Source organism: Mustela erminea, chromosome X, assembly GCF_009829155.1.
Source record: "Mustela erminea isolate mMusErm1 chromosome X, mMusErm1.Pri, whole genome shotgun sequence".
Taxonomy (NCBI): Eukaryota; Metazoa; Chordata; class Mammalia; order Carnivora; family Mustelidae; genus Mustela; species Mustela erminea.
Window position 1 is genome coordinate 6,694,656 of NC_045635.1, and position 13,523 is coordinate 6,708,178.

Below are 13,523 nucleotides of genomic sequence, written 5' to 3' on the forward strand. Positions count from 1 at the left end.
GTCTGGCCACGTCTTAGGTGCACATCCCTGAGTTCAGAGTCCTGCTAGGTGAAATGGGGGTGATGATAATGGACTCAGCTCTTAAAATTGTGCTGATTAAAGGAGGTTCTGCCTGCATGGCAGGAGGGCCGGGTGGGTTGGCCCGGCCCTGGTGGGTGTGGCCGCACACTTTCAGTTGTGTCTGCCAGATGTGCGAGGAGGTAGGCGGTAGCCCTCGAGGTAGCCCTAGACCGGCTTCACTCACCTCGAGGCGTGTCAGCGAGCACCGCCTTTCTAAGCACTGCCGACGGCTCAGAAGGGAAGGACACTTGCCGCACACACAGAACTGGAAGAAAAATTTCATAACGTGGCACGTGCCATGCTACCCCCATGAGGCGTGGTGCACTCTCCTCTTTTCTCCTTAAACTACAACACCGATCGGGACCCACTCCGTGGATTTCTGCACTCACGATAGCGTGAGGGCCCGATGCGGAGTAATGTGGCCAATGCATGCAGCACACTGGAAATGATTAGTTTAGAGACCGTGTCAGCACATGTCCTCCTGTTCGGAGGACGCACTGGGACACTGGGGAGCCATAACTTAGAATCTGTGGATCCGGATCGCCAGATGTTAGTTCTGACAACCTAAGGTGAGGTGACAGTGAAGTGTTTCCGCGTGTTTCATAGACTCAGACTCTTGAAATTATTTCTTCCCACTGTAAGTGACCAACTTAGGAGGAATCTCAATGCATGTGTGTACACTTGTTTTTTTTTTTTTAAGTTTTTTTTATTTGACAGAGAGAGTACAAGCACAAGGGAATGGCAGGGAGGGGGAGAAACAGGCTCCCCACTGAGCAGGGAGCCCAATGCGGGGCTTGCTCCCAGGACCCTGGGACCATCACCTGAGACAAAGGCAGTCGCCTAACCAAATGAGCCACCCAGGCGCCTGTGCGTGGATAGATTTTTAACATACTTATAGTGAGGTGTAACTTACATCCATCCCTCAGACTTCCCTATTTCAATGTTGTGCGATGCATTTTAGTAAATGTTTACAGCTGTGTGAGCATCACTGTGTGTTGGTTCAAATATTGCCATCTCCCATTGTTCCCGCCCCCAGCCCGTGCCCCTTTCCTATCTAGTCCCTCAGAGTCACAGATCTGCTTTCTTCTGTGCGTGGATTTAGGAATGTCAGCTTTTCTGGTTCCTCCTTGGAAAAGACAGATTCCAGAATCCAGACTCCGGGAAGCCGTCATCTGTCCGCCCTCCCCACCGAGCGAGACCTGCCTGGGCTGGGGTTTTCCCCGGTGACCAGCCGCCTGGTCTGGAGCCCAGGGAGGGGGGGCCAGCTCGGGTCCGTCTGCAGCAGTTGGGCACCAAAGGCTGGACTGTGCGGGCACAGGGTGGGTGCGTGGACTTTCAAGGCAGCCGGGGAATCTCAGAGGACCCAGAGGTGACTTTCGGTCCCCTTGTGAGGGCCCCTCAGTATGCACCGGCCCCCCTCAGTTAGCACCAGGGGTCCGGGATGCCATTTCTAACTCAACAAGCCCGCGTTTCCTACTGCACTAATAAACAGATCCTGAGCACCTGTTATCCCGTCCCCAAGAGGAAGAGAGGCATCCGCCACACGGCAGCCCACTCCCTGGGACCCAGTCTCTCAGGCCTGAGCGCTGTGCTCCTGCCTTGAGCTGGTTCTGCCAAGGCAGAGACATCTAACAATGACTCTAGAGCTACTATAAATGTACACGCGGTGGCAGACTCCATTCACCATTGATCAGGTCAAGTCCATGACTCCCCCCATGTGCGTGTTGGTGGGGCACCTAGGGGACACTCCCTGGAGCTCTGTGGGGGCGGGTGAGAAAGGGATGAGACACCGTTCCTGTCCGGAAGGAACAGACACCCGGGGGAGATGCGACCTGACGTGAACAAGTAATGGCGTTCGGCTCGTAGTTTTAACAGGTGTCCCAGAGGGAGAGAGAGAGGGCTGCGTCTGGCCCCAGAAAGGGCAGCTTGCTTCCTGCTGGGCTGGGCTGGGTCAGGAGGTATCTGGGGCAACGCTGGGAGAGAGCTGGACTTGAACAGGAGGGGATGGGAGGGAAGCTCGGCGAAGGGAAAGCACATTCCAAGGTGGGGAAGAGCAGCTCCTGCGGGTTCTGAGAGCGCCGGTGGACAGCGAGGGGCCGGGGGGAAGCAGAGTCCCCCGCATGAGGTTTGGCCGTCTTAGAAACCTCAGCAGTCTTTCCGCACCCCACTAGGGGCTTGTGGAAGATGGCCTTTCAGGCACGATATTTCTTAAGGACTCTCGGTCTCAGCAGGTGGGTCTTGCCGTGATCTTTCATAGAATCAGATGGTCACAGAGCGAGGTGAGACCCTGGAGCTGTGCCGACCAGCCCCGTGGACACAGCCACGTGGGAGATGGCGCACGTCCGTCGTCTCCAGCCTGGGATGAGATGCGCTGTGAGTGTAAAGCATAGACACTGTAGGAAACAATGTGAGGTACCTGCTTATGATCTTTCTAATCACATCATACGAAGTTGCTGTTACAGGTTAGGTCCCATGTCAAGGTAATGGCCCCGCCCCAGAAGTCTGTAAAGCTCCCTGGGAGCCGGGTAGGTCAGAAAATTTGAAGGGAAGTCGTTTTAATTTCTTGAGGATGGATTTGGAACTAGAATGGAAACAAATGGTATCCCCTCTGAAGAACATACTAAAAACAAGCCCGGACTGGGAATACCGAGTTGAGCTTGCTCTAGGAGCCTGGAGCAGATAGTGCAAGTGCCGTGGGGCCATCCTGCTCTCCCTCGCATGAGGAGAATGCGTGAAGACTCAGTGGTGAGCCTTCTCTCCACCTTCACCCTCTGCTGCCCACCGCCCCTTTCCTGCCCCTCGCTGTGGTTCCTGCAGAGCCAGGCCGGGAAGGAAGGCACCATCTTGGAGGCCCTGGATCCCTGTCAGCTGTTCTCCCCGGCGGTGGGTTGTGGCCGGCCAGGTCATGGCCTCCCAAGACGTCCACATCCTCATCCCTTGAAACCGCGACCGTGTTATCCGACATGGCAAAGAGAGACTTCGCAGGCGTGACCAGGTTCGGGACCTTGCAGTGGGGAGATTATCCCAGCTATCTGGGGGGGCCCAGTGTCATCACGAGGGTCTCTGGAAGTGGGAGAGGGAAAACTGGAGAGGTGGCAACCTGAGAAAGACTCGACCAGCCGTAGCCGACTTCGGAGATGGAGGCAGCTGGAGAAGCCAAGAGAGCACATTTCCTCCCTAGGGCCTCCAGGGGGGAGGCCGCCTCCTGACGCTTTGGTTTTAGGTCTGTGAAACCAAGCTGCACCGGTGAGCTTCACGCCTGGAAGATAATACACGTGTGTTGTTTAAAGCCACCAAGTTTGTTGTGACTTGTTACAGCGGCAAAAGGAAACAGATACAGTCTGAAGCAGGTCTGCTGGAGAACCGAGAGGGAGGCGGGAAGGGGAGCGGCCGGAGCCGGTCTCTGCGCTCCGACTGGAGAGGCCACGCGTGGCTAGCACCACCCTGGCAGGTGTGTTGGCTCATCCTCATTTTGCAGATTGGAAAATGGAGGCCCAGAGAGAAACAGAAGGACTCATCCAGGGTTTCACGGCAATAAATGGCTCTCTTGGCGTTGGCACTGACTGAGATGGTCCATGGCCACTTTCTAAAGAGCCCTGCAGGATGCGACGGGCAAATGGGCTCCGAAAGAAGCCAGCATTGGTGCCATGCATCGTCCTCACTTCTCGCGGACCAACTCTGGTAAGACTGGCCCGCAGACCGTGTTCATTTCCTCAGCCAAGGCCAAGGAGAGCCGTTCGTTAAGGGGAGACTCTGCATTGGGAATCTCTGTGAGGGGGGCTTGAGGGCACCTCTCCTGGCTGGGGTTGCTCAGGTCAGGGGATGGTGAGGGGACTGGCGAGAGCTGGCACTGTGAGAGCATACTTTGAAGCATGGGGACAGTGGGTACCCCGCTTCTCAGTTCATCACTGACCATGTTTCCCGGCTGCCCTGCATTCGGAGAATGCTATTAAACTTACCCCGTACTCCCTACCAGTGTGTTCCTCGAAAGTAAAGCACGCTTGTGCCGTATGGATTTACTCTGAGCGCTCAAGCAAGTGCACTGAAGATATCCCCAGAGAGTAGTGAGAAAGGCCATCTCTTACTTCACTGTGTGCAGGAGGGTAACTCACTTTGGAAGTTGATGTTAAGTGCTTCCTGTGAGCTCATACTCATCCTTCACAATGAAGAGCAGAAAATTGGAACATACCTCAAGAGCTGACCCGAGGTCCTTGGTAGATGAATTATGATTTACTGCAAATGATGGAAGACGCCAGCGGGACGGAAAGTGGTGCCGACAGGAGGCGAAGGGCACGGGGAAATATGCAAATAAAAAAAAATCCGTGTATGAAATTGTATGTAGTATGATATCAGCTGTGGAAACATGAGCTGTAGGACAAAGGAGAGAAAAACAAAAACATGAATCCAGGGGTCTGGGTTTTAGGTGATTTTATTCCTGTTCCCTACACTTGACTGTGCAGGTTCCACATTGACTTGGAGATACGGAGAAAGGCTTCGTATTCTTCAGACTTGCAAATGTACTTTGTGGACCCTTTCGAAGAAGATAATTGTAAATACAGATTATGAGCTTTATAATAAACAGAGATGTTCCTTTCATCATAGTTCTAAAAATTGGGATATGATTCACATGTAGCACTGGACTCAACAGTTCAAGCATACAGTTCATTCGTTTTCTGCACATTCCCCTTGGCCAGGCATCACCACTGTCTCGTGTCAGAACATTTCTGTCCCTCCCAGCAGAAGCCCGGTGTCTATCAGTACTCGCTCCCTCCCCTCTCCCCCAGGCCCTGGCAACCACCGGTCTACTTTCTGTCTCCGTGGCTTTGCCTGTTCTGGACATTTCTTAGAGATGGAGCCGTGCAACACATGGCCTTCTGTGTCTGTTTTTTTTCGCCTGACACGGTGACTTCAAGGCCCGCTGGTGTTGGAGCCTGTGTTGGTACTCCGTTCTTTTGTAATGGTTGTGTAATATGCCATTGTGTGGGTGGACTGTATTTTACTGATCCACTTGTCAGTTGATGGCCTTTGGTTGTTTCCACCTTTTGGCTGTCGCGAGGAGTGCCAGTACGGACATTCGTCTGTGTGGACATAATGTTTTTCATTTCTCTTGGGTATGTACCTAGTTGTAGAATTACTGGGTCATATGGAAACTCAGTGTTTAACTGTTTTTTTTTTTTTCCTTAAGATTTTATTTATTTGAGAGAGAGAGAGCGACAGCGAGAGACCATGAGCTGGAGGCAGAGGAAGAGAGAGTCAGACTCCCCGCCGAGCAGAGAGCCCCATGCGGGGCTCCATCCCAGGACCCCAGGATCATGACCTGAGCCGAAGGCAGACGCTTAACCGACTGAACCACTGAGGCACCCCAGTGTTTAACTGTTTTGAGAAATTGCTGCACTGATTTTCCAAAGCAGTGCTTTTGAATGTTTTTATTAGCAGAGATGGGGAAGTAATGTAGGTGTGTCAACAATAGGAGAGCGCTTAGCTGAATTTTATCAATCCCCTTAGCAAGCTGTTGGTAAAAACGCAAGCTCTTATTCCGAGATCACCTCCTAGGGCTCAAAGGCAGTTGAGACAGGGTAATTGTTCTCAAGGAGCTTAGCCTATTTAACTGTTCCAGGTGATCTTTACAGAGAATTTATGAGGGAGGCAGAATATTTAGGCCATAGTGTTAGGCCATCTCCGGGAATTTTGGAGGAGACTCAAGGTATGAATTAATCAGTATCCGTGTTACAACGTTAAGTGGAAAAGACAGGATAGAACATTGTAGATACTGTGTGATCATGATTATGTCAGAAAAAAAATTAAAAGAACACAGAAAAAAGATGGAGGAGAATGCATCAAAATAGGAATGATGGTTGTATTTGAGTAGGGGTTTGAATGGACATTTTTCTCCTAGGTAGGTATAGTTCCTAAACCCTCTGTAATGGAAACAAATGCCTGAGTTGCATGTGAGCGTGGGAAGAAGTTAGTTGGAAAAAATCCAACGTCAGATTTCTGGAGAGGGGTGCCTGGGTAGTTCAGTTGGTGAAGCCTCTGCCTTCGGCTCAGGTCACGGTCCCAGAGTCCTGGGATCGAGTCCCGCCTCGGGCTCCTTGCTTGGCGGGGAGCCTGCTTCTCTCTCTGCCCCTCACCCTGCGCGTGCTCTCTCTCTCTCTCTCGCTCTCTCTCAAATAAATAAAATCTTAAAAAAAAAAAATTTCTGGAGAGATGAGGACTCAGGAACTTGGGCCGGCATACCTATGAGTGGGGACAGAACCCCGGGCTTGCCTTGGGGAGGACTTGGAACAGCAGCCCTGGGCTTTGCGCCGCGTGACCCTCAGCGCTGTGCCACATGCTCTTGAGGAAGAGTCCTTGGTCACCATGTCTCCCCCCAGCTGGAGGGATGGCCACTAGCAGCACAAGGGGTCACGGGATTGTCCAGGAGGAAGCCCAGCACCGTGCTGAGGGTCCTGGTTGTCTCTGGCCGTGGCTGGGATCTTGTCCAGGCGGCTTCCGGCCGCAGCCTAACGTGCAGAAATCCTGCTTTTTAGCCAGCAACAGCCAGAAAGCCCTTCTTGCTGAAAAACTAATACCCAAAGAACTCCACTGTTCCAGACTCCTTGCCCTTCTCACCATGAAAAGGGAACCAAGAGTTGTTCAGCTCTCGTCACCGTAGCAGTGTGATCAGATACCTTCGAAATCGGAACAGCTCATTTGAAGTGATTTACTTGTCACTGAAGCAACTGTTACCCACCAACACCTTTCTTGGGAGAAAAACATCATTTTGATATTGGTACAGTTGCAGATGTTCGTGGTGGCCTGTGCTGAAGTCTTTGTCCCGTAAACATGTTGGAATGATAATTAGGACAATAAATGTAGACATTCTCAATGCTGTGATTGAAAGTCATGCCAAAATGTGTGTCTGCGCAATGAGGTTGCAGCTCTCTGGAATCTGATGGACGAATCGGACGGGCAGTGTGGATGTTTCTTCTAACGTTCTCAAGTAGGATGAAGAAGCCTTCTCTGTATTTCACTGCCTCCTAACAGAAGACAGCCTGGGCTGTCAGCACAAATGTCCACTACAGTATCTGGTAGACTCGGAAGGGACGTGAGAGCTTAGGATTTTATTGGTTACCTGTTGTTGCACCATGAAGTACTGACATCTGGTGCCTTCAGATGACAGGGGGCACATGATTTCTGTCATGCAGGAATTGAGTAGTTTATCTGGGTGGGCCTTGCTTGGGCCTCGTGAGGTGGCTTGGTCAAGATGCCGCCTGGGGCGGCTGCCTTCATCTGAAGGCTTGACTGGGGCTGGTGGGTCCGTTCTCGAGGTGGTTTACTCATGGGGCTGGCAGCTCGGTGCTGGCTGTTGGCACGAGGCCTCCGTTCTTCTCCACTGGGGTCTCTTCCTGGGGCTGCTTGTGTGAGCTCCCAACACGACTGCTGCTTTCCCCCAGAGCCGGCGATCTGAGAGAACGTGGTGGAAGCAGTGTCTTCTATGACTCCCACCTCGGAGGCCACGCACTGTCCTTTCCACAGTATCTGGGGCGTCACAGGCTCAACCCTATTCAGCGGGGAGGGGAGCACACGAGGCCGTGAGGAACAGGAGGCAGGAAGCGCCGGGGGCCCTCTTTGGAGCCGGCCGCCATGGGGTCCTGCCGCAGGTGTGCATGTTTCACCGTGTGATGGGTGAAGCCGGGGAGTGGGTGCTTGTGCTTCTCCTCTCTGGCCTCTGGCCCCTTTGCTGCGTTCGGCCTGCCCAAGCAATCCCTATATTTGCCTCCTGTTTACCACTTCTGTCCTTTGGGAGCTGGAACACTTACTTCATCGACATTGAGCATGTTGAGACAACTGTCAGGTGAGTAGATGGGCTCAAAGTGTGCGGCGCTGGGGCTCGATGAGCCCAATAGCAAGGACTTGGTAACTTCTCTGTGGGCATAGAGACCCTGCTTCTGGTGTGAGCTGGACCGTGACAGCCGTGCCCTCTCATCGGGTGGCTTTGTAGTACAGATTCCTGGGTAACCGTGCAGACTCTGTGCTCTGTCTGGAGAGAGTAGAATCTGAGACATACAGCTTCTGTATCGAGCCCAAATAAAATTCACCAAGGGGCGCCTGGGTGGCTCAGGGGGTTAAAGCCTCTGCCTTCAGCTCAGGTCATGATCTCAGGGTCCTGGGATCGAGCCCCACATCAGGCTCTCTGCTCAGGGGGAGACTGCTTCACCCCCCCCGCCCCCCGCCTGCCTCTCTGCCTACTTGTGATCTCTGTCTGTCAAATAAATAAATAAAATCTTTTAAAAAAATTAAAATTAAATTCACCGAGACAGTAGACGTGTCCTTTTGTTCATTTTTGGAACGCCAAGTATGGAAGTGTTACTAGAATTACCTGCATTGTTTATTGGATCAAAAATTGAAAATAGGAGCTCAAAATCATTTTGTAACAGTTCTGAATTACGAAGTGAATTGGGCTCAGTAGGGCGGGAAGGTCAGGTTTCCCACCTCTGCTGATGAGATGAGGTCATAGATGTGAACATGCTTAAAATGTTCTTTTCTTTTCTCTAAGCTTATTATTTTTTTTCCTCGAAGCTTCTATGTGACTCTAGAATGGCGGAATCTGTGTGACTCTAAATAGCAGAGATGTGCTCAGGACTCCGTTTATCTTAAAATAGCACTGTTCTTGTTGTGGTTCGGTACCCTTCGGGACTGGACTCACGCACAAGACCCTGCTCTTACCTGCTTGACTTGGACTGTGCTGCCCTTGCGCCCTTCACAGCCCGAGGAGGACTCCTGCCACGGACGGTGGGGTTGCAGATGGGGTGGGCGGCGGGCCGTGTGCTCGTCGTGTGAGGTCGTGCAGTTCGGAGTGCATTGTATTTGGTGGGCTGTCGGCAGCAGATTTCACCTTCGGCATTTTCCTGTTTTGGTATTGACTCTAATGTCTTATAACTATTTGTAAAATGAAGACGAGTTATAATCTCTGCCATTCTGATGGTGTTTACTGGCTTCTAAATGCTCCTGGGAGGGACAGAGGCTGGTTGTCCAACCAGTTTGGGGAAATAACATGTTCCGCGTTCATACTGGTCTTGTGAGGTTTGGCTGTGGTTGCGGTATCTCGCTTTCCTGGGGCCGGGGACTTGAACAGAAGATGGGGAGGACTGAGTTAGTGAAATTTAGGTTGTCAGATTCCCGTGCATACCGGTCAGTGTGCATTTATAGAGACAGCCGAGGAGAGAGCTGCCCAGACTCAGACAATTATAGGGCGTGGCCTATTTTATACAACAGCTGTCTTGTCAATCAATGTGATGGTGGGACGTGGGGGAGGGAGAGGTGCTCCCTAAAGACACCCATCTGGAAACCCTTTATCTGTGTCAAGCTGAGGTTTCCTTAGTCACGTATGCTTCAAAGGGAGAGGTCTGTAGACAATGCGCTTTTGTTGTTTTTCTCCAGAAAACAAAAAGGACCCTTTGCAATCTCAGACTCTTACAGTCTAAGGACCAATTGGTACCTCCTTGTCTGGGGGCTGGGTGCGCTGGGCTTTTTGTCTTTGGTCAGTGGTTAATGTTTAGCTCCTTAACTGATGACCTCTGGTAGATGAAACTCACCAGTGTTTTCGATAGATTCACGCTGTCCTGCCTGGAAACAGACCCAGGGGCAGGGGCCAGGGGGTGATGCGGGGTGGGGACATGTGTCAGGGAATGGGAACAAACCACGGCTGTTCTGTTGCGGAGGGTTCTAACACCGTCACCCCATTAAACGTACTGCTTGGAAGAAGATGCTCCTTTTACCTGTTTTGTAACTGTCCATATCTATTTTCGCTGCTATTTAAAGTTGCACTTTGAGATAGGAATGCTTTTAACTGCAAGTGTACTGATATTGTTGCTGAGTATTATTCAGGCAAAGCCAGTGAATTAATTTCCCAACTAAGTAGTTGGAGCAGAAGCAGTCACTTAGATGAGATAATATCTAATTTCGTATTAAGACCTAATTCTAGAGTCGATTCCGCAAACTTAATGAAATTGACCTTTCACATTGGCTCTCATGATTTTATTTTGCAGGATAACAAAGCCATTGACCTTTGCCGATTGTGTTGGGGATGAACTTCCTTTAGGATGGGAGACGGTATACGATAAACAAATTGGAATTTATTACATGGACCACATAAATAGTAAGTAGACTCCCATATTTGAGTTATATGTGAATGAGTTTTCATGTTGATCTCAAAGATGCTAAGAACTCTCTTTGTAGGGCTAAGACAGTCGTTACTATCCACCGCAGCACTAAGCTGGATTTTACTAACGTAACCTGAGGTTGTCCTTTGTGGGGTTCTTCAAAAAGTGAAGCCGTTGTGGGACACCTTACCTGTGTGTTGCCCAGGACTGGACGGAATATGTTTAGTGGAGGGTTTTAATGCCTAGTAAAAGGAATACGTTTCCCAGGCAGTCTAGAAATAGAAATATCTTTCATAATGAGAAGGTTATTTATTGCAAAGCAGAGCTTACGAGTTCCTGGAACAATAAATGCCCCAGTGATTGCCTTAACTTCATTTTGTCTTACACATTCAGCTTCAACCTTAGCATACCAGCCCTTTTTGATCTTTGTGAAGGGAGAAAGCCCGGTAGACTGCAGCTAAAATAATACAGTGGGTCCTGAGCACGCCGGCTTTCTTGGAAGAATTGGGTAGAGCTGTGGCTCTCGACCAGGGCTGATTTTGCTTCCCAGGACCACTTGGCAAGGTCTGGAGGCATTTTCTGTTGTCACGTCCGGGAGAGGAGCTGGTGGCATCTCGTGGGCAGGGCCTCGGCCTGCTGCCGAACTTCGTGTGCAGCTCGAGACAGCCTGCCACAGAAGACGAGCTGCCGCCCGAATGGCCGAATGGCCGTGGGGCCGACCTTGGCACCCTGGTTCACAGGCTCCGTTCTGCTCTCTGCCCCTCCCTCTTGGCTTGTCGCCCCGTCATCAGCCTTCCTGGTCCCACTGGGGGCTCCCTTCCCTCTCAGATTCCCACTTTTGCACTCACTCCCATTTTCATGCCAGTTATGCTCAGTGTTTCTGTCGTTTTCATTTTTCACTCCCGGCGACATGAAGCGTGGCTTCCCCTCCGCGCGCTTTCTGTCCCTCAGTGTATGCAGTGCAGGGGAGGCTGGGGGTCCCGAGGCCGCACAGCGCCCGCCATGTGAGTGATCTGAAGTTCTTTCCTCACGCCAGTTCCACGGGCCCTCCCGTCCCCTCAGTGCAGGCGACCCAGGTTGGTGTCTTTGGGGCCGATTCCTGCATTGGCACTTCCTAGCCAGCCCCCCGAGTCGGCGCTCAGAAACCTGAATGGCAAGACTTCTGTTCTCCGTCCGGGGCAGTGGGATTTCTGACACCGGCGGTCAGCCTTGCACTTGATGGCGGCCCTGACCTGGAGACTGGGCAGTGGGGAGAGGAACCGCCCCGGCTCATCGGCCTTCCCAGGCAGTTGTCTCAGGGGCAAGAGGGCTTCTGGATAAATCCCCCAGCCACTGGGCAGAGCGCGGCGCTCAGTGAGGCTCCCGCCGAGGCCGCCCTCCCTAGTCCACCCTCCCTAGTCCAGCTGACCGCATGCCTCACGACTGAGTGTGTTCGAGGCATCCTGCTGTCCGGGCCTCCCCGGCTGCCGCTGGGCAGCTCCCGCGGGAGACGGCTGCTGCCCTGCGGGCCTGGGCACATGTGTGCCGGGGCTTCACCCCTAGGCTTCGGCCTCTCCGAGACCGGGTGGTGATACTGAATGGCAGAGGCATCTGCCTTACACAGCCTTTCTGGAAACTCTGCCTGCCACTGAAGCCGTGGACTGTTCCGGCTTTGAATACCAAGACTCGTCCCTCTGCACCCGCCACTTTGCTGTGGGCGTTCCTTGTTCACCTGTTTGCTGTAACAGGGAATGTTCCAGAGCGCCTCTCTGTGCTGGCCACTCTTTGGGCTCTGGGGACCCAGGGAAGTGAGACCCAGCGTCTACCCTCAAGGAGTTCACATAATACTCTAGACGTGGCTATGAACCCAAAAACTGAGTAATCACCAAGGACTTTGTTCCAGCCACTGAGTATAAGCGGGATGACTCAGCACTGTGGGTGATAAAGACATCAGAGAACGCAACTCCCCCCCCTCTTTTTTGGGGGGACAAGAAAGGTTATTGTTGTAATAAAATGTATGTGGGGGCCAAACACTGCATTCCAGAAAACTTGCTCCCGAGAACCCAAGCCTTCATAGCACAGCTTGAAAACTCTCTGAAGGCCTGACCCTGAGGAGTCAGACGTTAAATTAGAACTGTGCAGGTCGACCAGAGGGACCCTGGGTCGACCGCCTTCGAGGCCCCCAAGAGACTCCAGTGTGTTGACCAGCGTGTAGGCCACGTCCGCGGGCCACGGCGGGCCTCAGGGCTGTGTACATGGCAGTGGCTCTGGTGGCCACAGCCGTGACTCTGCCCCGCCCCGGCCCACGGAGTTTGAACTGGGGCTAGCTCAGAACCCTGACTGTTTTTATATTTGGTTTCTTATTTCCTGGTGAGACCTTGGAGGCCTGGAGGGGCTTTCCAGTGCGGACCTGGGGTGGCGGTGTGAAGGGGGTAGGGGGTGTCGGCGGAAGGCGGTTCAAAGGGAGGACATCCTTGAAACATCCTAGCAAGCACTCGTGTGTGTGTGTGTGTGTGTCTATAGTAAAGAAAACATGACATTCCTTTCTCAACCACTTTGAGGTGAAATCTACAGAACGTAAAATTAAGCCTTTTGAATTGTGGAGTTTGGTGACATTTGGTGTGTTCTGTGTTGTATGCCCACTACCTGTGTCTGGTTCCAGAACACGTCATCGCCCCGAAGTCAAACCTGGCACCCATGAGCAGTCACTCCCCGCTCCCCTCCAGCCTCCCAGCCCCTGGCTGCCGTGAAATCTCCTTTCTGTCTCTCTGGATTTGCTTCTTCTGGACATTTCGTAGAGACAGAATCATACAGTATGTGGCCTTCGGTGTCCGACTTCTTTCACTGTACGATGCGTGTGAGGCTCTCCGTGTTGTAGCATGAAGCGGGACTTATTCCCCGGGACGGCGGAATGCCCCGCCATCGTCTGGGCAGACCACGCTTTCCTGATCCGCCCACCAGCTGCTGGAGTCAGGCTCGTTTCTGCCTTTGGCTGTTGTTAGAGGGCTGGTCCCGCGCACGGAATTAAATGTACGAGCGCGCGTGCGTGTGAAGACCTAACCAGCTTTAGGAACTGGGTTGTGAGTGAGGTAACATCCCATCTAGCAAACAAAGGAGAGCTCCTGGGTACATTTTAAAAGAATTATGTTTCTTTCTTTCTCTCTTTCCAAATTTTATTTAAATTCTAGTAAGTTAACATAGAGTGTGTTGCATATTTATTTACAGTTTGGGCTGGGAGAATCGTGCCGGCATGTCTCTGAGCTCTCCCTAATTTCGTCTGGGCTGCCTGCGCCCGCATCTGTTTACCAGCACGTCATCGTTACGGCGGCCGCCGTGGCC

The 13,523-nt window shown here is 52.2% G+C and overlaps 1 protein-coding gene across 3 annotated transcripts in view; it reads left to right on the forward strand.

Annotated features, from left to right (window-relative positions):
• WWC3 (WWC family member 3) overlaps nt 1-13,523 on the forward strand; it is a 108,950-nt gene that overhangs the window by 29,344 nt on the left and 66,083 nt on the right. The window contains exon 2 of one of the 3 annotated variants that reach the window (XM_032329507.1): nt 10,092-10,201. The exons of 1 other annotated variant lie outside the window; for it this stretch is intronic. In XM_032329507.1, coding sequence (XP_032185398.1) covers nt 10,186-10,201 — 16 coding nt within the window. In that variant the 5' untranslated portion in view covers nt 10,092-10,185. Of the gene's footprint in view, nt 1-10,072; nt 10,202-13,523 lie in introns of those variants that run through there. One more of the 3 variants, XM_032329508.1, reaches the window with a different exon arrangement.